Genomic DNA, 21,452 nt, shown 5'->3' with positions numbered 1-21,452 from the left:
AAAGCTATTGTCACGCAAACTGCAATGACAGTGGCAGGGAGGGTGAGGTGGTGCCTATGCAGGGTGGTTTCCTGGCTTCCAGAATGATGCTTCTGTTCTGTGGGCTCCCACCATGTTCAGCAGAGTTGTGAGGCAGCCATCCTGCTTCTTCTGTGTTTCTGAGGTCCTAAAATAAAAGTTCAGGAAACACTTCCTTGTTATTTGCAACCTGGAAGAAGGCTGTGGTGCTGCTGGGCTGCAACTCAGACTGATGCTGCTGGCGTCAGCCTGCTGGGAGGAACAGGTTTCAGGGAGGAAGGAAACATCCTCAGGCTGGGGCATGGCCAGCCAGTATTTTAACTTGAGAGAACATTTAAATGTGTTTCCACATATGTGTCATCCTTTCACCTTCGGTTGCACTCTGGTTTGTCAAGTGTGGAAGCTTTAACTGGGGCTGTGGTGAGAAGAGAACAAACACAGCTGCTGCAGAGGTGTGACTGCTGTCTTCTCACCTATTCCTGCAAAGAAGTACCCACTGCAAGTCATGTTGCTGCGCAGGTATGGGGGAAATCCAATGTACAAGGCCACAGGTTAAGGCAAGAACTGCAGTACTGGGCAAATCCAAAGGTCTGCCCGGCCAAGGCCCTGCCCTGCCTGCCTTGACTTCAGCCATGGGGCACTGCCCTGCTTTTCTTTAAGATGGGGAAGCTGGGGTGTGTTTGTGAGGACCTGCATCTTCCTCATGGCTGATTTTTCTGGGAATTGACTGCCCTGCTGGCTCTCTCCGACTTGGGCAGATCCTGATAAGCGATTTCTAAAGGCTCTGCAGCTCCTGCTGGCGGAAGAAGCAGCAGGCACCAAGTTTAAACAAGTGGTGACTGATGTATTTGAAAGCAGCAGCTCCCAGTCTACAATTCGGACACAAAATCTGTGTCCAAACCTCATCTGCAGTCCTGTCACTTCCCCAGTGACAAACCTGATCTACCCCTAATGTGGGTGCTTCATTCTCCCAGTCACTGCCTTCACCTTCTGTGTGCTGTGGCCCAAGCACTTACTGAGGCAAAGAACTTGATGAATACCTCAGCCTCCTCCATGCAGGTTGTGCCAGGTCTCCTGTTTTGCTCACTGGGGCATTACAGTTTCTTTCCCCTTCCTTTGTTGCCCTGTGTACCTTAAGAAACCCTTCTCATTATTTTTCAGGCCCCTAGACAGCTCCAGGGCTCTCCTGATCCCTTCCCTGCATTCTGGAGCCACATCCCTGTCACTTCCCCAGGATGTGTGTCCCTGCTTCCCCTGCCTGTACATTTTGGTTTTGTGGTTTTGTTTGCCTGAGAGGTCTTGCCTATGCCCTGCTAGCTTCATGCCTTCCCTGCCTGACTTCTAACTGAGACCTCTTCAACCTTAAGAAAAATGTCTTTAAATATCTCCCAGCTCTTGTTGCCTCCAAAGGTAGTTTCCCAAGGGATCCCATGCCCCAGTTCCCTAAACATCCCAAAGTTTGCCTTTCTGAGGTTTAGGTCCTGACTCTACTTTTTAGCTCTCTACTTTACCCCTCAAGACTGAGAGGGTGTGGTAACTGCAGCCCAGGCTACCTTCAGCCTTGACCTCTCCCAAGAAGTTCTTCCTCCTCAGTGAGCAGCAGGTCCAGCCTCTGGTTGGGCTCTCCAATCAGCTCCATCAGGAAGTTGTCCTCAACACACCCCAGTAGTTTCCTGGACTGCTTATACTTCGCTGTGCTTCTTTTCCAGCAGATGTCCAGGTGGTTGAGGTCCTCTCTCAGGATCAGGGCCTGTGAGCATGAGACTTCCTGCAAATATCTGCTGTAGTCTTGTTTTGGGTTGGAGGCTTCTTGTTTCGGCTTGTGTTGCATGTGGAGAACAACAATCAGCGTGTCTCCCATGGGGGAAGAGACCTTCTCGCTCCCCCCCTGGTTTAAGGATTTGCTGCCTACTTGCAAACTACTGAATTGACCTCAAAGCCACCAGATGCCCCAACTCGAAGCCCTTTGCTGGACAAAGTGGCCTCTTGGTCCCAGTGAGAGCGTCATGGCTGCAAGAACAGCGTGGTGAACTTGTGTCCTGCTAACTGCCAGCCTACCCCTGTGCTTTGGTGCAAGATGGAAGAGGAAATAGTTTCCAGGCAAAGCTGGCCCAGAAGAACTTTCCATGTGGCCTCCAGTGCTCAGGGGCACAGCAGCATCTGGCTCTGCCAAAAGGATGGGGGGATTGATGCTTTCTTAGCAGTTTGCCATAACATTGATGGCTGATTTCAAGCTCTTTGGCTGCTAACACCACAAAATTCTTTCCTCAAAATCCCCTTGGGATGCTCCCAACAGGAATCCCTTTCTGGTACAGAAGATGAGATCAGTAGGTGTGTCTTGTACAAGAGGTTTAGTAATCCCCTCTTACATGAGTGGTTTTTCTAACTTGGAACAGACTTGATGGTTGGAATTACTGCTGTCCCATTGTGTCGAAGGCACTGCACCCCATCCCGTGACAGGAAGGTCTTGGGACCCACTCCTGGTGTAGCTGAACCTGAAGTTTTGAAAACAACCCATCAAAAAATAGATGGTGGCTTGGCCAGCTAAGATGAGTAGAGTTTGCCCAGCAGGATGTGCTGGGGTCCATCCGTGAGCACCTCCTGAGAAGGTGAAAACTAGAACTCCTCCTTACCTCATTTTTCTCTGTGGCTCCCAGTACAGATTCAAACCTGGAGTGGTGACTTCTGGCCTGACTGCCACTGCCAGGGTCTGCCAAGAGTCTCTTGGCACCAAATCCCTTTGGTGTTTCTGCACCTTCCTGGAAGATTTCTCCAAGCCCTTCTGTAGGCTCTCTCCAAAAGGATGCTTTTGTTGTTGTTGGATACAGCAGCCAGGCAGATATTCCTCAGGCACATTTCTCTGCCTTCCAGGAGCTACTGCTGCAGGTGGCAACACTTGTTGGCAGGAAAGTGCCTAAATCTGCCAGAATCTGGAAAGCTGCTGCTTCATTTGCTACGATGCTTAGAAGGAAATCATCGGTGTGGAGCTACTGTGTCTGTAGGAAGGAGGTGCTCAGGCTGGACACCAGGCAAGCAGTGAGATATCCTTGGATCTCAGTTCTGGAAGGTCTCTGCTGTGAAGATAACCTTCCCCAAGCACACCCCACCAGAGCCTGGCTGGTCCTTGCAGCTGGTACCACTCACATTCACACACTGCAGCTGGAAGCAAACCCAACTCCTCCAGGCTTTAGTTGGAGCCAGAAACGGGGGTGGTTCTGCAGAAAATGTGCAGAGGGAAACTGCATGGCTTGGGCTGTTTTTTTTTAAGGAATGTCTCTTCAATTAACTTGTTTTAATGACTAATCTGTGTTATTGCTTCTAGGTCAGGGGTCATCACATTGCAAAGCTTGATCCTCTCGGCATTAGTTGTGTAAATTTTGATGATGCACCAGTAACTGTTTCTCCAAACGTCGGTGAGAATTACTCTGCAAATTAATTCTAATGTAATTTAACTTTTTTACCCCTCCCTTCTTTTTGTTTTTCTCTTTCCCCTCTCCCCCTTGGTTCCTGTTCTCCTTTCCATTCCTGGCCCATTTCATAGATTCGAGGGCATCATGTAGCACAACTCGACCCACTGGGCATCTTGGATGCAGATCTGGACTCCACCCTTCCAGCCGATATTATCACATCCACAGACAAACTGGGTGAGGGCTTTGAGAGCAGTTCGTGCTGCATTGCTTGAGCTCCTCTCTCTTTCACAGCTTCATAGGTAGATTGCTTCACCAGTAAGGGGGGAAAGGTCTTAAGTTTCCTTAGTAATGATCACTCTAAATTTCTAGCTGCCCGTCAGCCGTGGAGCAGTTCTGCCCCCCACCGGCTGTCCCGGCCAATGGGTCCTGTGCCAAACCCTGGTGCTTGGCTTATGTTTCTCCTCCGACCTGTGCCAATTAATTATGTCACTGAACTCACTCATCCAGGCCTGGAAGCAATTGCACCTTCTGGAAACTCAAAGCAGAGAGGTTTTGTGTGGTGAGAGCTGAAGATGGGTTCCCTTGGCTCCTCTTGCTGCTCTTGGGGCCCTGAGAGCCAGGGGGAATGGGCTGGCTTTGTCCCCATGAGGCTGGGAAGCACTTCTGGGTGTGCTCCTGTCACCATGCCCTGCCCTCTCCTCCCAGCTCTTCAGCCTCTGTAATGCCATGATTTCCCCCTTTTCCCAGACTGAGCTATGAGTCTCTGCTGGTGATCATGACAAGGAAGCTTTGGGATGTGTTCCCATCCAAGTAGAGAGGTGGAATTTCCAATGCCCATGAGTGGCAGAAGGTGCATGAGCGTTGCACAGAAGTGTGTGTGGTGCCCAGGCCTTGAAATCCTAATCTGAAAGTGCTTGAACTCAGCACCTCTCCACATGCTTTAGTTTTGATCTCTGTAGTATGCTGCCATTCTTCCAGCTCAAGCAAGGCTGTGGTGCTGAGCTCCTTCACCTTGCTGGTGCTTCCAGGGGTGGTCACCCTGGCTCTATGAGTGCTCCAGAGGCATGCTTTTAACCTAGAGTAGAGCAGAAGCAATGATTACTAACCTTGCACAACTGAAACATCTGATCAGAGCGTACGGTGCATGTCAACCATCTTGATTCCTTCAGCTGCCAGCACAGGGACACCAGCCCTGGACCTGCTGGACCTTCATGCCGGATTACCTGTGCTGGGAGTGGTAGGGAAGGGTTAGATTTTTGTTGTCCCAGCTCACCAGAGGATGCGAAAGCTGCTTCATCCTGACCTCTGCACTGCCCATATGTTCATATCTGAAGGACCAAGCCCTGGTATGCCCTGGCAGCCCAGCCCTGGGTTGGAGCAAGCCCTGTGCCTGGGAGGTTGTGGAGGGAAGGGGTGGAAAGATAATGGCCATGAACCCAGGCACAGGAGAGGACACAAATACTTCTAGTCCACACTGAGAGGGGAGCAGGGAGACTTTTTTAGATGACTTTGAAGCCCTTCCCTTTGCCTGGGGAGAGAAAAAGAGGAGGAAAGCCTCTTCTATAGCTGAGGAGTTCTGGTCTCCACTGTGAGCACTGTGGTCCTTCTGAGACAGACCAGAGCCCTGAAGCTTTGTGCCTGGACATGGTTCCTGTTTGATGAGAGGAGAGCAGGGTCTGCACAAAATCCAGAGCCAGGTGGTTGCAGGTGGTCATAGTGACTGAGAGAAGGGGCTGGGAGTGGGGGGCAGATACTGTGTGGTTCAGGAGGTCAGAGACTTACATAAGGGTTTGGGCTGGAAGGGACCTTCAGAGGTCACCTAGTCCCACCTTCCTGCCCTGGTCAGGGACACCTCCCACCAGCCCAGGGTCCTCCAAGCCTCATCCAACCTGGCCTGGAACACTGCCAGGGATGGGGCAGCCACAGCTTCCTTGGGCACCCTGGGCCAGGGGCTCAGCACCCTCACCCACTGCCATCCCCAGGTCCTTCTCCACAGGGGAGAAGGACCTGTCACTCCCTCCCCTAGTCTGTGCTGGGACTTTACACCAGCTTTTGCATTTGGGCTCGTTGAACATCATGAGCTTCACACAGGCCCACTCTTCCAGGCTCTCCAGGTCCCTCTGCATGACATCCAGGGGAAGCCCAAAGTGGTCCAAATGCAGGTCCTCCCCTGGAGTCCCAGCTGCAGAGCTGGGCTGGTGGTGTTGTCACAGCTGTAAGGGAATTGGGGTGAAGTGGTAGAAGTTCCATTTTTCCTTCTACCCCAGAGTGGCACAGCAGTGTGGCCCCATCCTGGCTTGCCATGGTGGGAGGTGTTCAGGCACTGGTGGTCCTTGGGCATTGGCTGGAAGAGAATCTCAGCCAATGTTCTTCATGTCTGAGCCAGGCACTGAGTTTAATTTCTGTTTCATTGTGGCTTTCATACTAAGGTATCTGACCTAATGGTTCCTGGTGTTGATTTAAATACCAGGTATCCATGAATTTGTAGGAAATAAGGAGTCCTGGGAACAAACTGGTATCAGCTGCCAGCTCCCACTGGGGTGGTGTCCTGTGGTAGGACCCCAGACTCAAAATGTCCATGTCTAATCAAAGGAGATTTTATTACCTTCCTGTGAGTGTTATTTATGACTGAATAGACTTTCCCCTGGTATCCTCACCCTAGAAAACTTTATCTGGTCAATCTTAAAATACATCTTGTGTGATCACAGCTTGCAAACATTGCTCAGCTAGAGGGAAGGGAAGGAGAGCAGCCCTGGTGCCCAGCGTGGGCAGAGCTCCGGCACAGCCTAAGGTCAGGTGTCTCCTGTTTGTGGCAGAGAAAGCCAATTCCTAGGCAGATCCTGCAGGTTTTTTTGTGCTTTGAAAGAGTGTTTCTTAACACCTGACAGAGCAGTTAATAACAGGAATGATTTTTAAACCTGGAAACAATCTTGTTTCCTTTTTCTGAGCAATGAAATCCTTAAAGGTCAGCTCTTGTGGTGCAAGCTCTGCTGCCAAGAGCTTAAACTGTGGCCAAGCAGTGCTGTAATTCAAAGGAGTTGCATGGTTAATCTTGGAAATAGATCTTTCTTCTCAATGGCCTTTTGTTTAGCAACTGGTTTGTATCTGGTTTGGGAGCTCTCTTTGGACTGAGCAGTGTGAGCTTTGGATGATATGTAAAGGGAAGAAAGCCTGCCTGGGGGTACTTGGTCTAATGAGTGGCAGGGCTGGAACCACCAAATTCCTCTTTCTCTTGTCTTGTCTTTTTTTAAAAACAAATAATCTCATCTTGGTCTTCTGCTGCAGCTGATCTGGCATGGTAAGTGGTGTAAAACAAGGGCAAGATGACTGCAGGGACTCAATGTGACCTATCCAACGAAATCATACCTTAGCATTCTGAAATGCAGATGGTGTGTGGGAGGAAGGTGGTGTGTGTCTGAGCATCCATCTGTCTGTCTGTCTCTCTGTGGAAGGCAGCTTCTCCTGCCTCTTGGCCAAGGGAATCAATGGGAATTGTCCTTCAGCTCAGGGGAAGCCAGGCCACCTCCTTCCCTCACTCTGAGACCTTGCTAACCAAATATCACACTTAAACATATGGTTTTTCCCTGCTGACCAAAATTTCCAAGGTTTTTCTTGTAACCTGGGTGTGATGAGGCTCTTGGGTTACCTAACCTGGCAGCTCCGGTGGCACACACTGCCTGCTGGCATCCCGGTGCTCCACTCTGTAGCCTTGCCTGCCCTGATCATGCTGGAGAGATGATAGTCTCTCTTCCTCATTAACAACCTGCTCATTAGCACCCCTGCTGGCGGGGTGGCAGCAGCAGTGCCTCCCTTCCCTGGGGGTGACCTTGAAGTCCTCCTGCGAGCAAGGAGCAGAGCAAACCCGTCTGGAACAGATGATGGGCAGCAGGTCCCTGCTCCACGAAGATCCCACTCCCCTTGATGCAGCCTGGGCAGACGACTTTTGGCTGTGGTGGTGCCAGGTGGGCTCCTGATCTCATTCCAGGTGTGTCTTTGTGAGAGGAGATCTCAAACCATGCAGCTCAACTGCTCCCCAGTGTCTGATGCCCTTGTTCCTCTCCCTGCTCCGTCCTCCTCTTGCCAGTCTTTCCACTGGGATTTTTTTTCCACCTAGTGTTTAGTCATCCTCCATCACAACCCTTTTGCCTCTGATGGTTTTGACTGTATTTTAAATACTGTTGAGTTGGGTTTTTTTTTTTTACTTGTGCTTTCTGTTACTAACTTTCAGGGTTCCAGGTTTTTAGGGTTTTTTTACTAACTTTGACTGCGTCTCTCTATGTTCTCTCTTGGTGCACCTCTTTCCCTGCCCACCTCAGATCTGGCAGTGTTCAAGGAGCGACTGAGAGTGTTAACAGTAGGAGGTATGCAATTAATGAGCATTTAGCCCCCTGGAGTGCAGGACTCTCTTTGAATAGGTTATTCTGGGCATGATCCAAGCTGGTAAAGCGTCTCTTCTCATCCTGTACCACTCTTTAAGTTTTGTGATGTGTTTTTTGGTTTTTTAATTTGTCCCACTAAGTCTCGATGTAGGTGCTTGGTTAGTGATGCTTCATATGTGGAAATCCCCTATTTACAGTCTCACTGGCCTTTTCTGTACTGTGTGTTTGCATGTCTAGCTCGCTAGGGTACCTGTTTTGTTGTGAACATGTATTTTACAAGGCCTTAATCTCCCTGATTCGTTCAAATCTCCTAAAAGTCCAACCTGTCTTCTCCCAGTTCTGCACTAGTTTTGTCACAGTGAAAATTTGGCAGCTCATCCCTAGCCCTCCCCTCACCTGATGGTAACAATGCCTATAAATACTGAATGCTGTCAAAAAGGCTGCAGCAAAGCAGAAGCAGAACGCTGAGAAGTCTTTGTAAAATCTGATACTCCCAAAGTGCTCCTGTGTCTTCAAACCAGTGTGGCAGAGCAAGCCAGAGCCCTGTGCCATGGGGCTGGGAGCCACAGCAAATGCTGGAGGCTTCCCTGAACCCTCCAGCCAGCAGCTTGGCTGGGATGCTCTGCAGTAATGATGCCTTTCTCCAGGACTTCTCCTTGGACAGGAACTGTGAAGAAGTCCTGGAGACATGGGGCCAAACCCTCAGCTCCTGCCAGCTGTGGGTTAGAGCTCCCAGGCACAGGTCTAGAGCTGAGCTCCTCGTGGTCTGAGTTAATTCCTTCCCCAAGGACAGCAGCATCCAGGAGGGGGTTATGTGGGCAGGAGTGGGGAGGGACAGCAGTGGCAGGCAGGAAAACCTCCTCTCTGGGCTTGCTGTGGGTGTTCCCCACCTTCAGTGAGTGCTGTCCTCGAGGACTAGCCATGGGCAGCCCCATCCCCTGCTCACCCACCCTTCCTGAACAGAGAGTGAGGGATGGACTCTTTTAAGATTAAACTTAAATCTGGAGTGGCCAATTTCTGCCTCCCTTTGCCCAGAGGAAGGTGGGTTATGCCACCCTGCAGTGTGTGTGTGTGGGATCTCCCACCCTCTCCCCAAGAGACCCCAGCTGGGGCACAAGGCTGATTTGAGGGGACCTGGGAGGAGCAGGGGCAACTCTGCTTTCTCTGTGGCTCCTGCTCTGGGTTAGAAAACCCCTTATTTGGGAGGATGAACTGGAGTCCCAGGGAGGGATTTGGGCTCTGGGCTGGCAGCTCCACTCATTCACCCCCCTTCCAGCCAAGCTCCCGCTTCTAAAGAGTCTCTGGCCTCCCCTTCTGGCTCTGCTTCTGCATTGCTGCATCAGTTCAGCTAGTTCATTGTCCTTCTTCCTCTGTGCCTCAGTTTCCCCAAAGACAACCAGGAGTGTTATCAGGTGCTTGGGCACCTCCAATGGCTTTGGGGGATGGTGGAGCTACTGCAGGGTTCTGCTGATGCTGGAGCAGCAGTCAGTGGTACTGGGGCGCATCTGCAGCTCCAAACCCCACAGCACGAGCTCCCCAGAGCCACCTGTGAGCCATGAGGTTCCAGCACCAAAAAGGAAGGAGTTTGCTGAGCAGAGCGACGCTAAACCCCTAATTAAAAAGCTGTTTAATCAGGTGAAGGGGCATGTGAGCAGCAAACTGCTGTGGGGCTGGCTGGCTACCCCACTCCTGGGCTGAGCTATTCAGGAGAGTCCATCGCTGAGCCCTGATGCCATTTTTGCCATTTTCTCTCTTCTCTTTCTCTACCTCTTTGGGGTTTGTCTGTTTTAACTGTTTCCTTCTCTGCTTTGACTCTTAATTTTGAATTCCCGATGTGTGGCGACACCTCTCTTGTGCTTGGTGACTCCTCAATTCCTCTGTTTCTTTTCCATCTCCTCTCTTTTACTTTGTGGTGTATTTTCTTGCATTGTTGGGGTTACAACCCTTCTGACTGTCACCCTGGATTTTAATTACCAATTTACATGTGTATATATATTGCTTTGTGGTTTGTTTCCTGCATTACCTTCCATAACAACCTTGTGGTTTTGTGCTTAATGTCTTTTTGTTTATTTATTACTTGTTTTTTATGCATATAAACCTCCTTCATGCTTATTTCTGGTTTTATGCTGCTTTTTTTTTTTTTTTTTTTTTTTTTTGTCCCTTCCCCACCTTTCCAAATGCACTTGGTCACTGCGTGCTGGTGTCCGTGTCCCCCTGTCCCTTTCCCTTCTCTCTCTTGCTTTCGCTTGTCCCACCCATGACAAATCCTGCAGGTTTTTACGGACTGGATGAATCTGACCTCGACAAGGTCTTCCAGTTGCCCACAACCACTTTCATCGGTGGAAATGAATCTGCTCTTCCACTCCGGGAAATCATCCGCCGGCTGGAGGTGAGAGGGGGGGTGGCTGTGCCAGACCCATTTGTGTTTGGGGGTAGAGCAGTTGTGTTTTGGAGGTCCTGGTTCCCACTGCTGCCCCCATCCTGGGCCAACCTGACCATTTTAAGCTTTTCAGGTTGTGAGCTGCTCCTTGGTGCTTGCCCCTCTTGTAGCTGCCACTCTGCTCACCTCTGATCACCTCAGACTTCATGTTGTGTTGGGCCAATGTGTTTGGTCTGCCCAAGGGGGAACAAACCCCAGGCACTGAAATACTGCATTTTTGGAAACCTCTCCAGTGACATTTTCCAATTTAAAGCTGCAAATGGTGCTGGGAGAGCACAGGAGTGGGCTGGAGGCAGGCAAAACCCCATCTGTGTCCTGCTGCCATGCTGCTGCCCTGCGTGGTGGTCCCTTGGACGGTCTCAATACAGCAGATGCTCCAACCCTGGGCTGGGGCTTCCACCTCTTACAGCTGCAAAATTACTGCAAAATTGCATGCCCTGCTCTGCCCAGCCTGAGAGCACAGATGGCTTCCAGGCAAACTGCAGACTTGCTCACGTGGTCTCTGCTGAGACAGGTTGACCTTGGGAAAAGCAAAGCTGTATCAACATCTTAGATAAGCAGCAAGAACAGGCTCTGTATTTTTGGGAGGAGGTTGTTTGTCTGATTCTCTCCCTGTCAAATGAAGTGGGTTTTTGGCCTGGTAACAGGTGATGCCACTGAGAGAGAAAATCTGGCCTCTGAGGCAGATGCAAAGGACTCCACTGGGCCCTTCAGGGAAAGGGAATTAACATTTTGATGCTGGGTCATGTGCAGGGACTGAGCTGCCCTGCAGCATCCCAGAAACATCCTCTGCAGCGTCTCCTTTCCTGGGAAGACAGCTCAAACCAGGGTCCCAGAAAGGGGCTGGTGTGGTGCTGGCACTGCTCATGGGTTCCCTGGGCTGCCCTTGCAGGCAGCACTTGCCCGTATCCAGGCCGTGCAGTGCAGTGCCAGGCTGGAGGGCTTTGTCTGTGCTGGTGCAGAAGGGCTCTTTGTCTTGCCTCAAGGTGAAGGCAGGGAATGAAGGAGCCCCGTGATCTGATGCGATGCTGCGTGTGCCATCTTTGCGGGAGGTGGGGAGGGGCTGTAACTCTGGCTCTTGTCTCACTGCCTTTCTCCTCCCGTGGGGGCAGATGGCCTACTGCCAGCACATTGGTGTGGAGTTCATGTTCATCAACGACCTGGAGCAGTGCCAGTGGATCCGGCAGAAGTTTGAGACCCCAGGCATCATGCAGTTCACCAACGAAGAGAAGCGCACGCTGCTGGCCAGGCTGGTCCGCTCTACCAGGTACCTGGGGGGGCTTCACTGTCCCCTTATCTTCCCTTGCTGCACGGAATGCTCCCGGCTGGAGCGATGCTGTCACCACCTGAGTCACATCTTGACGTCATCTGTCACAGTCAGCTTTATCAGCAGGGTGACGTGTGACGCCAGCAGGCTGTCAGGCTGGCAGTCTCAGGTGCTGGCAAAAAGCCTGAAAACATGGATGATCTTGAAAGAAGAGGTCTAAAAATAAGGTTTATGGGCAACAGAGGATTGTGGTGGGAGAGCAGCCAGCCAGGCTCTGCGGGAGGAGGCAGGTGACTGGGACAGCTGTCAGGCTGCTGCACAATGCCTGCTTGAGCATCATGGGTGCTGTGGCTACTTCTGGTCCTTCCTCTGGTCCCTGACCTTGGCTGCAACTGATCCCTCCCTCCCTTTTCCTTCCAGATTTGAGGAGTTCCTCCATCGCAAATGGTCTTCAGAGAAGCGTTTTGGCCTGGAGGGCTGCGAAGTGCTGATCCCAGCCTTAAAGACCATTATTGACAAGTCGAGTGAGAAGGGAGTGGACTATGTTATCATGGGGATGCCCCACAGGTAACCCTGCACCCCACCACAGTGGTGTGTGGGGTGCAGAGGAGGGGAATGCTGTGGGGTTAGGTGCTGGTTTCCTGGTTTTTACCATGGCATAACTGGGCTCAGCTGGTAAACTTCAGCTGGAGAGCTCAGGCCATGGCTGCTTGCTTCTCATCGCTGTGTTTTCAGCTTCAGTTTATTTGTGAACACATCTGGAGAGGGCTTGTGCAGCAGACCTGGAATGCCAGAGCAGGATTTGGCCTGTCTGCTCTGGGGCAGCTCTGGGGTGGGATGGCTGCTGGTCCATCCCTGTGATGAGGGGCCCGCAAACTGCTTCTCGGGTGAAATCACAGAACCCCCTCCCCGGCTGACCCTACAGTTGTGGAGTTATCACACCACCTCTGTGTGACAGGGATGTTGGCACTTGGTATCAGGCTGGTTCTGCTGGCTGCCAAAAACAGTCTTGCTTTTGCAGGGGACGCCTGAATGTTCTTGCCAACGTGATCAGGAAGGAGCTGGAGCAGATCTTCTGCCAGTTTGACTCCAAGCTAGAGGCTGCTGATGAGGTGAGTTTCTGCCCATAGCAGGTTGCTGTCACCTGCCCCCATGTGGTCCTGAAGTCTCTGGCTGTGTAGTGGGAGCTGGATTGTGCCACCGCTTGTGTTGTCTCTTGGTTGCATCAGCATCACAAGGATTTCCTGTGCCTGAAGCCTTCTTGTTGGTGCTGCTGCCGCTCTGTCCTTGCCTGTCCTGAGGGGTTGACCTGCGTCCTGGCTGCTGCCAGTGTTCTTGGCACAGGCTGGGTGGTCAGTGGGTCACCATGTGTCTAAAGCAGCTTTGGGGTGAGTGACGAGGTGTGGGGAAGGTGGACAGGAGCAGAGGGTGGCTTGTGCCCTTGCAGCAGCTCCTGGCCCCTGTACAGGGCCCGAAGCTGGAACTGCTTGTGCCACAGGCTCTGTCACTGCGATGCACTTGTGCTCCAGAGCTTCCAGCATCGTAAGCTGGGATGATTTGGCTATTGGAAAGCTGGGCTGGGCTGGCTTTAGCCTGCCATTCCCTTCAGGTGGGGTTTCAGGGTGAGAAAGCAGCAGTCGAGGTGCCAGGACTGGAAATGGCAGTGTACTGTGAGAGGTGCCAGGGTCTGTTTTCCAGCATCTTCCCCAAACCCACCACAGTGTCTTTTTCCCCTGCACCTTCAGCCTCAGTGCCTGGAGTTTGTCGGCCCCTGTGACTGGTGACTTTTGCATTGATGAATGCCAGGTCAGCAAATGATTGCCTGCTGCTTTCTGCCAGTGCCTCCAGAAAATGCCTCCTTCTTCCAGCCCTTGGGGCACAGCCTTAGGTCTCCTCCCATGTCCCAATGTTCCAGCTGCTCATGTTCCTGAAGGTGACTCTCCTCTCCCTTCCAACAGGGCTCCGGGGATGTGAAATACCATCTGGGAATGTACCATCGGAGGATTAACCGTGTCACTGACAGGAACATCACCCTTTCCCTAGTGGCAAATCCATCTCACCTGGAGGCAGCTGATCCTGTTGTTCAAGGCAAGACCAAAGCAGAACAGTTCTACTGTGGGGACACAGAAGGGAAGAAGGTGAGTGTTGCTGAGACACCCACAGTGAAGTGGGGGGTTGGTGGGAGACAGGCTGGTGGGAAAGAGAAAAAACCCACTGGTTTTTGTTTGCCATGCCCCTTGCCCTGCCTTCTCCCTGACTTTGTACCCCAAGCCTTCCCTCCTGTCTTTGAGCATAACTTTGGTAGGGGCTCACCCACCCCAGGCACTTGTTGCCTCTCCCTCCCTGTTGGAGCAATCAAACCCTGTCTGAACACGTTAGGAAGCAGGGAAATGAGGGGCAGTTGGGGGGCTTGGCAGTAGGAGCCTCAAGCTGAAGGACCTTACTGTGACTAGACATATTGCTGGGGCTGGGAAAGCTGGAGCAGCACCCAGGTGAGGGAGCAGGTGGAGAGCGGGCTGGGGGAAGTTGATTTGTGGTCTGATTCATCGCAGACCTGTCTCCAACACCGAGAAGTGGGGGAGATCAAAAAAGCTTCCTTTCCTCCTACACCCTGAGGGCTGCACATAAATAGACAAACTCTGTCCTCATCTGACTGGCGGCGTCCCCAGCCAGCGCTGGGCACGACTGCAAAATAACAGCACCCAGGCTGGAGTGAGCTCCTGGCCTGGCTCCTGCCCCAAGGTTTTCTGGGGTGAAAGCATGAGGGAAAAGGGCATTTTTCTCATCTTCTCTCAGTCAGTAAAAGGCTTTGCTATGAGATGTGTGTGTTTGGGAGTGGGACTCACAGCCCAGCTGCTGTGCACTGTGTGCTTCTGCCCGAGCATGCTGGTCTTGCCCAGGGGGAGGACTGGTGGCCACAGCCTTTTCCCCAGTGGTTGTGTGCACACCATGGTCAGCTCCACTCCCATCCCATCAGATGCCTTAATGAGCTTCCTTGCTCATGGGGATGAGACCAGGACCTTTCCTGGTGCCTGCCCCTGCCCACCATCCCCCTGACTGCTGTGCCTTCCCCTTTCCAGGTGATGTCCATCCTCCTGCATGGAGATGCTGCTTTCGCTGGGCAGGGCATTGTGTATGAGACGTTCCACTTGAGTGATCTGCCCTCCTATACCACCCACGGCACTGTCCATGTGGTGGTGAACAACCAGGTGAGGATCAAAGCCTCTGCTGGCAGGGGGTGTCCTGTGTGCTCTTGTCTGGATGGAAGCTGGCAGCATGCTGTAGCTGTTTCCCAGTCGATGTTCCTGGCATGACCTGTGACCCTGGAGACAGCAGAGGGTACTTTACTGCTCAACAGTAGCAGCTTTTGAGTCCAGCCTTGTGGAGAGGTTGCTGGATGTGTGAGATCCCATGGGGCTGCTCTGTTCTGCCCCTGCTGAAATCCGAGACATTTCACTGGTACCAGCCCATCCCAGTGGGTGCAGTGAGAGGAGGGCCCAGGCCCAGGGATGAGGACAGTGCATGGGGCACAGGGACAGGTTGTCCTGCAACTGAGCTGCCTTTGCAGCTGCGTGCGGGCTCACCTGGTTCTCTCCTGAGCCAGCAAAATGCAGCTGCCCCACACCAAGGCAGCTTGAACACCATGGGGACCACAAAGATGATCCAAGGGCTGGAGCAGCTCTGGCGTTGTTCAGCCTGGAGAAGGCTGCAATGGGGAGACCTTAGAGCACCTTCCAGTGCCTGAAGGGGCTCCAGGAAAGCTGGGGAGGGACTTTGGACAAGGGCCTGGAGGGATGGGAGGAGAGGGAATGGTTTTGAGCTGAAAAACTGGGGATATTTAGATGAGGAAGAAATTCCTTGGTGTGACAGTGGTGAGACCCTGGCCCAGGTTTCCCAGAGATGGAAGGATCTTTGGAAGCGTTGAAGGCCCCAGGTTGGATGGGGCTTGGAGCAACCTGGGCTGGTGCAATGTCCCTGCTCATGGCAGGGGCTGGGACTGGATGAGTTTTGAGGTCCTTTCCAGACCAAAGCAGTCTGGGATTCTGTGATTCTATGATCAGTGTTCAAAGGAGGACCTGCATAGCAGAGCTGTGTTATAAATCCTTACTGCTGTGCTGGCTCTGTTCCTTCTCCCCCATACAGATTGGGTTCACAACAGACCCCCGCATGGCCCGCTCCTCCCCGTACCCCACTGACGTCGCCCGCGTGGTCAATGCCCCCATTTTTCACGTCAACGCAGATGACCCGGAGGCTGTGGTCTACGTGTGCAATGTGGCAGCAGAGTGGCGAAGCACCTTCCATAAGGATGTGGTGGTGGATTTGGTAAGAAACGTGGCACAAGGATTTATCCTGAAGCTGTGGCTTCACTGTGGGTGCTTGTTGAGGTCTCTCGGGGTGCATCTTCTGAAAGCTGACATTTCTTGTCAGGGCTTATCTGGCCCTTTTGATGTGAGGGGAGGGAGGAGGTCCTGCAGAGCAAGTAACAAGGCTCTGATAGCAGTTAGAGAGTTCATTTTTTCTGTACCTTGAGCCTGCCCTCACCACTTGCACTGGGATGGACACACTTAGGTCTCTCCTGGCTGTTTGGGGCCTATCCTAGATACCTCTGACCACTTCTGGAGCCGTGGTTTGCAAGCAGCTGCTTTCAAAGGCTCTTTCCCTTCCTGGCAGGTTTGTTACCGGCGCAATGGTCACAATGAGATGGATGAACCCATGTTTACACAACCCCTGATGTACAAACAGATCCGGAAACAGAAGCCGGTGCTGCAGAAATATGCAGAGCTGCTGATTTCCCAGGGGGTGGTAAATCAACCTGAGTATGAGGTACTGTCCCCTGGGGCCTGGAAGGAAAACTGCAGGCAGCATCTCCTCGGAAAATTACTTCTTTGATTGAGATCTGGGTGTGAAGGATGTGACAGGGCCATCTCTGCTTTTGTTTGTCACGTAGAGGTGGCAGAGCTGTGCTAGGGTTGAGCGAGTGGTGCAGACCTGGCAGCAAGGGGATTGGAAGCAGAGGCTCATCCTTGGACAATGCCAGCTCTGAACAGTGCAGGAGCATCCAGTTCAGGGACCACCCTGAACATATGGTGCTCGGCTGTGGTGTGGTCCCGTGGGAGAGCTGGGCTGAGCAGCACTGGGGCTTAGCATGGCGAGGGGGTTTCTGGGACAGATCTTGTGCCCCAGCTTTGCCAGCCTGGTAGTGAGTGCTGCAGCTGCTCTGCTGCCTCTTCCCTTGCCCCGTGCCACTTGGCAGCATCTTTAAGGCTGAAGGCAAGTTGTTGGTTCAGATGGCAGCAGAGCTGTCCTGTGGGGTACAGGGACCTCCAGCAGCAGCTCTGCTTTCCAAGGCTTCCCAGCTGTGGGCCCTGCTGTGTCCTCCAGCACTCCTGCAAGCTTGTGTCAAGGCCCCCAGATTGGAGACCCCTGGCTAATGCTTTTCCACCTTCTGGTTCTGCCTTTCAGGAGGAAATTGCCAAGTATGATAAGATCTGCGAGGAGGCTCATGCGAGATCCAAGGATGAAAAGATCTTGCACATCAAGCACTGGCTGGACTCCCCGTGGCCTGGTAACTCAGTAGTGATGTTGTGGAGGTCCCTAGCAGAGAGCTGGGCTTCTCTAGGGCCCTTACAGCTCATTTCTAATAAATCACTCTGGTAGAGAGGTGGGATGGTGCTCTGCACTCCTGGCATCCCTGCCTTTGCTTGAGGGTCTCAGTGACCCAGGCATGGGTGGACTCCTCTCCCTGCAGGTTTCTTCACGCTGGACGGACAGCCCCGGAGCATGACCTGCCCTTCCACTGGTCTGAATGAAGAGGACTTGACTCACATTGGTCAGGTGGCCAGCTCAGTGCCAGTGGAGGATTTCACTATCCATGGAGGTAGGAACTTGCAGAAGCTATGTCAGACTTGGCATTTGTTCCAGCAAAGATGTGGGTTAGGGCTGGGATGTGGCCTGGAAGGAAGGGACCTGTTACAGTGCTTCAACATGCATGGCCAGCAGGTCGACACCAAATTGGGTGGGAGTGTTGAGCTGCTTGAGGGTAAGAAGGCTGTGCAAAGGAATGTGGACCAGTGGGCCAAGGTTTGTAAAATGAGGTTTAACAAGGCCAAGCACCTGGTCATGCACTTTGGTCACAACAACCCCGTGCAATACTACAGGCTTGGGGAGGAGTGGCTGGAAAGCTTCCTGGCAGAAAAGCATCTGAGTACTGGTTGACAGCCAGTTGAGTATGAGCCAGCAGTGTGCAAGGGGGACAAGAAGGCCCAACAGCATCCTGGGTTGGGCCCCTCACTGCAAAAAAGACATTGAGTTGCTGGAGTGAGTTCAGATAAGGGCAACCAAGCTGGTGAAGGGTCTGGAGAACAAGTCCTGTGAGGAGATGTTGAGAGGACTCATTGGGGCATGTTGAGAGGGCATGTTTAGTTTGGAGAAGAAGCTGAGAGGAGACCTTATTGCTCTCTGTAGCTCCCTGATAGGAGGTTGTAGGGAGGTGGGTGCTGGCCTCTTCTCTCAAGTGAACAGTGAGAGGACCAGAGGAAATGGCCTGAAGTTGCACCAGGGGAGGTTTAGACTAAATTCGAGGAAGGATTTAATTACTGTGAGAGTTGTTAGGTGTTGGAATGGGCTGTCCAGGGAGGTGGTGGAATCACCATTTTTTTTTAAAAAACACGTAGATGAGGCACTTCAGGGCATGCTCCAGTGGGTGAAACAGATATTGATACATATTTTTTATTCTGCAGGACAATGTTGACAGTTTAATGCAGTGATCTTAGAGGTCTTTTTGAACCATGACAGTTCTGTGATTCTCTGATTCTGTCCCTTTGCTCCGTTCTGGTGAGACCCCACTGCAGGGCTGGGTACAGCTCTGGGGTCCTCAGTACAGGACAGACATAGAGCAGTTGGAGTGAGTCCAGAGAAGGCCACAGCAAAGATCCTAGGGCTGGAAGAGCTCTGCTGTGCAGAAAGGCTGGGAGAGTTTGAGCTGTTCAGCCTGGAGAAGGCTCAGGAGACCTTACTGCAGCCTTTCAGTATATGAAGAGACTTAGGAGAAAAATGACAAGGAATTCTTACTAGGGCCTGTAGAGACAAGACAAAGGAGCCTGAAAGAGAGGAGGGTTAGATTGCACAAAAGAAATGTTCTTCTGGTGAGGGTGGTGAGACCTTTGCCCAGATTGTCCAGAGATGCCGTGGCTGCCCCATTACCCTGGCAGTGTTGAAGGCCTCAGCTTGGATGTGGCTTGGAGCAACCTGGGCTCGTGGGAGGTGTCCCTGCCCATGGCAAGGGGCTGGAGGTAGATGACCTCTGAAGGTCCCTTCCAACCCAAACCCTTCTGTGAGTCTTTAAGAATTTGTTCATGAGGGAGCTGTGGTTAAGGGAAGTGAACTGAGAATCAGCTCTTTCTCTGAGCTGATCCTCACAGTCCTAATTCCCCATCCTTAGTTTGTCCCTCTGGCAAAGGTGGATCTGTTCCTCTGCCCCAGGCATTTATAGTCTGGCAGCCTGTGGGCAGACGGTCAAAAGACAGTCATTTGAGCTCCTGTACCATCTACAAACCCCCTTTTTGTCTGGGCAGGTTTGAGCCGTATTCTGAAAACCCGCGGGGAGATGGTGAAGAACCGGACAGTGGACTGGGCCCTGGCAGAGTATATGGCATTTGGCTCCCTGCTCAAAGAGGGCATTCACATCCGCCTGAGTGGCCAGGACGTCGAGAGGGGGACATTCAGGTAAAGCTATGTTTTTGGTGGCTGTAAAGGCCATTCCAGAAAGGATCTGAAGAGTAACAAGTTTTCTCCTCGTTCAGCCATCGCCACCATGTCCTGCATGATCAGAATGTGGACAAGAGGACCTGTATCCCCATGAACCACCTCTGGCCCAACCAGGCTCCTTACACTGTCTGCAATAGCTCTCTGTCAGAGTATGGTGTCCTCGGTGAGTGAGAGGGTCTGCACCCGCTGCCCACAGGGAGACTGCTCTGGGAGGATAACCCCCTCACTTCTCTTCCATCCCTCAGGATTCGAGCTGGGCTTTGCCATGGCCAGCCCCAATGCCCTGGTGCTTTGGGAAGCCCAGTTTGGGGACTTCCACAACACCGCTCAGTGCATAATCGACCAGTTCATCTGTCCTGGGCAGGCCAAGTGGGTCAGGCAGAATGGCATCGTCCTGCTGCTTCCCCATGGCATGGAAGGCATGGTAAGGACCCCTGGTTGCCTGCCTTGCAGAGTGAGGGGCAGCAGGTAGCACCACTCACGAGACTGCCATGCCCAGCAATTGGCTTCTGGTGCTGCCTGCTCACTCTGGCCCTGCCTGATCTCTGCAGGGTCCTGAGCACTCCTCTGCCCGCCCAGAGCGGTTCCTGCAGATGTGCAATGACGATCCTGATGTCTTTCCCGTGAGTGGTGGCTGTGCTGAGCTCAGCCTGGTGCTCCTGGGTCCTGGATCCCACCGCTGCCTCAAAATGGGAGGGGGTGGGGGGGAAAAGGACACCTGGGTGGGCTCAGTGCAGGGCTGGGGCCAGGTGCTATGGAGCTGGTAGGAGGTGGCTGGGATGCGCTGAGCTCCCGCTGCTGTTTGGAGGGCTTGGGGAAAGGGGCTGAACCTGGCACACCGGGGCTGCTCCCCAGCATCAGGCTGAAGGGGTCCCAAAAGTGGCATGTGAGGGGGCTGCCCCAAGGTGAAGGCACAGACATGCAGCCCCTCCAGAGTCTCTGGAGTGGAGGTCTGTATGAGCTTCAGAGGAGAAAAGGAGGGAGGGAATGGGGCTGGGTGCCACTCCCTGCTGCTGTCAGAGCTGCAATGCCAAGAGGCACCTTGTGTTTCTTGAAATCTCTGTGACCGTGCTCGATGAGGCAGAAACTGGATGACTTTGATGTGCGCCAGCTCTACGAGTGCAACTGGATTGTTGTGAACTGCTCCACTCCAGCCAACTTCTTCCATGTTCTGCGGCGCCAGATCCTCCTGCCCTTCCGCAAACCGGTCAGTGCTGGCAGCCCATGTCCCTGCTAAGCCTGGAACAGGAGTTGGGGAGGGTTTATTTTGGCACCGCACAGCAGTAAATATGGCCAGTATGCCCCTGCTTGGGCCAAGAACCTCTTTGAGCTTGGAGCTGGGTTGGCCCCTGGCCCCTGGGGGTCAGCAGTGGCTGAACCCCACCCTGTGTTCAGAAGGAAGGTCAAGAGATACCAGGACTGGCGGGTGTTGGGAAATAACCCCACTCCAGCCTTCGGCTCCAGCTATGGGGTTGAGCAGGTCCTCCCAGGACCTCAGCCTTCCCAGGGGAAACCTGGCCTGGGGAAGCTGGTGCTGTTGGGGAACCGCTGCCCGATGTGGTGGAACATGGCAGCTGAGCGAGGAGCAGACCTCTTGGGCTGCTCCTGCAGTGAGGCATGAGGGACAGGTTGGCACCTCGGCCATTGCTTGCGGGGGAGGTGTTCCTGGCAAGGCTGACGCCTTTCTCTGCCTCTTCTCCAATCCAGCTGATAATCTTCACTCCAAAGTCTCTGCTGCGCCACCCTGAAGCCCGCTCCAGCTTCGATGACATGTTGCCAGGTACATGCAGTGTGGGAGTGTTTGCCTCCCGCAGTGCCTCTCTGCAGGATGAAGGGTGAAGGGCAGAAGCCCTCCTTTGCTGGGGGATAAAGTCCACCTGGCAGCAGCTGCCCTGTATTAAAGAGCAGCTGAGTGAGGCTGGTGCTGCTAGCACTGTGTTGTGTGCAGGGGCCTTCCTTCAGTGCTGAGGCAGTGTGCTGTGCCATGGCTGCAGTGGGATGATTGTGGCCATCTACCCACCCCTCGATAGTGCAGAGTTTGGCATCCTGGGGGGAATGTGGCTCAGCTTTCAGGCTTTGCTGTGGTGGTTCCTCCATCGGCGGCTGCTTCCTGACTGGCAGCCCTGAGTCTGACAGAGCCATGATGCTTTGTACTGGGAGCCGGACCTAGT

General features: G+C 52.9%; 1 protein-coding gene across 6 annotated transcripts in view; it reads left to right on the top strand.

Annotated features, from left to right (window-relative positions):
- The window catches only part of OGDH (oxoglutarate dehydrogenase), a 51,355-nt gene that overhangs the window by 29,076 nt on the left and 827 nt on the right, over window positions 1-21,452 (top strand). For 4 of the 6 annotated variants that reach the window (XM_071729268.1, XM_071729265.1, XM_071729264.1 and 1 more), the window contains exons 4-20: window positions 3,560-3,662; window positions 10,081-10,196; window positions 11,360-11,514; window positions 11,935-12,081; window positions 12,536-12,626; window positions 13,473-13,652; window positions 14,595-14,723; window positions 15,658-15,837; window positions 16,186-16,338; window positions 16,978-17,080; window positions 17,264-17,392; window positions 19,089-19,239; window positions 19,317-19,444; window positions 19,527-19,705; window positions 19,833-19,904; window positions 20,366-20,488; window positions 20,989-21,061. In XM_071729268.1, coding sequence (XP_071585369.1) covers window positions 3,560-3,662; window positions 10,081-10,196; window positions 11,360-11,514; window positions 11,935-12,081; window positions 12,536-12,626; window positions 13,473-13,652; window positions 14,595-14,723; window positions 15,658-15,837; window positions 16,186-16,338; window positions 16,978-17,080; window positions 17,264-17,392; window positions 19,089-19,239; window positions 19,317-19,444; window positions 19,527-19,705; window positions 19,833-19,904; window positions 20,366-20,488; window positions 20,989-21,061 — 2,212 coding nt within the window. Of the gene's footprint in view, window positions 1-3,340; window positions 3,432-3,559; window positions 3,663-10,080; window positions 10,197-11,359; window positions 11,515-11,934; window positions 12,082-12,535; window positions 12,627-13,472; window positions 13,653-14,594; window positions 14,724-15,657; window positions 15,838-16,185; window positions 16,339-16,977; window positions 17,081-17,263; window positions 17,393-19,088; window positions 19,240-19,316; window positions 19,445-19,526; window positions 19,706-19,832; window positions 19,905-20,365; window positions 20,489-20,988; window positions 21,062-21,452 lie in introns of all 6 variants that reach the window. The other 2 variants (XM_071729270.1, XM_071729269.1) reach the window with 1 other exon arrangement.

Source organism: Heliangelus exortis, chromosome 30 (assembly GCF_036169615.1).
Source record: "Heliangelus exortis chromosome 30, bHelExo1.hap1, whole genome shotgun sequence".
Taxonomy (NCBI): domain Eukaryota; kingdom Metazoa; phylum Chordata; class Aves; order Apodiformes; family Trochilidae; genus Heliangelus; species Heliangelus exortis.
The sequence above is the reverse complement of the archived record's forward strand: the minus strand, read 5'-3'. Positions and strand labels throughout refer to the sequence as shown.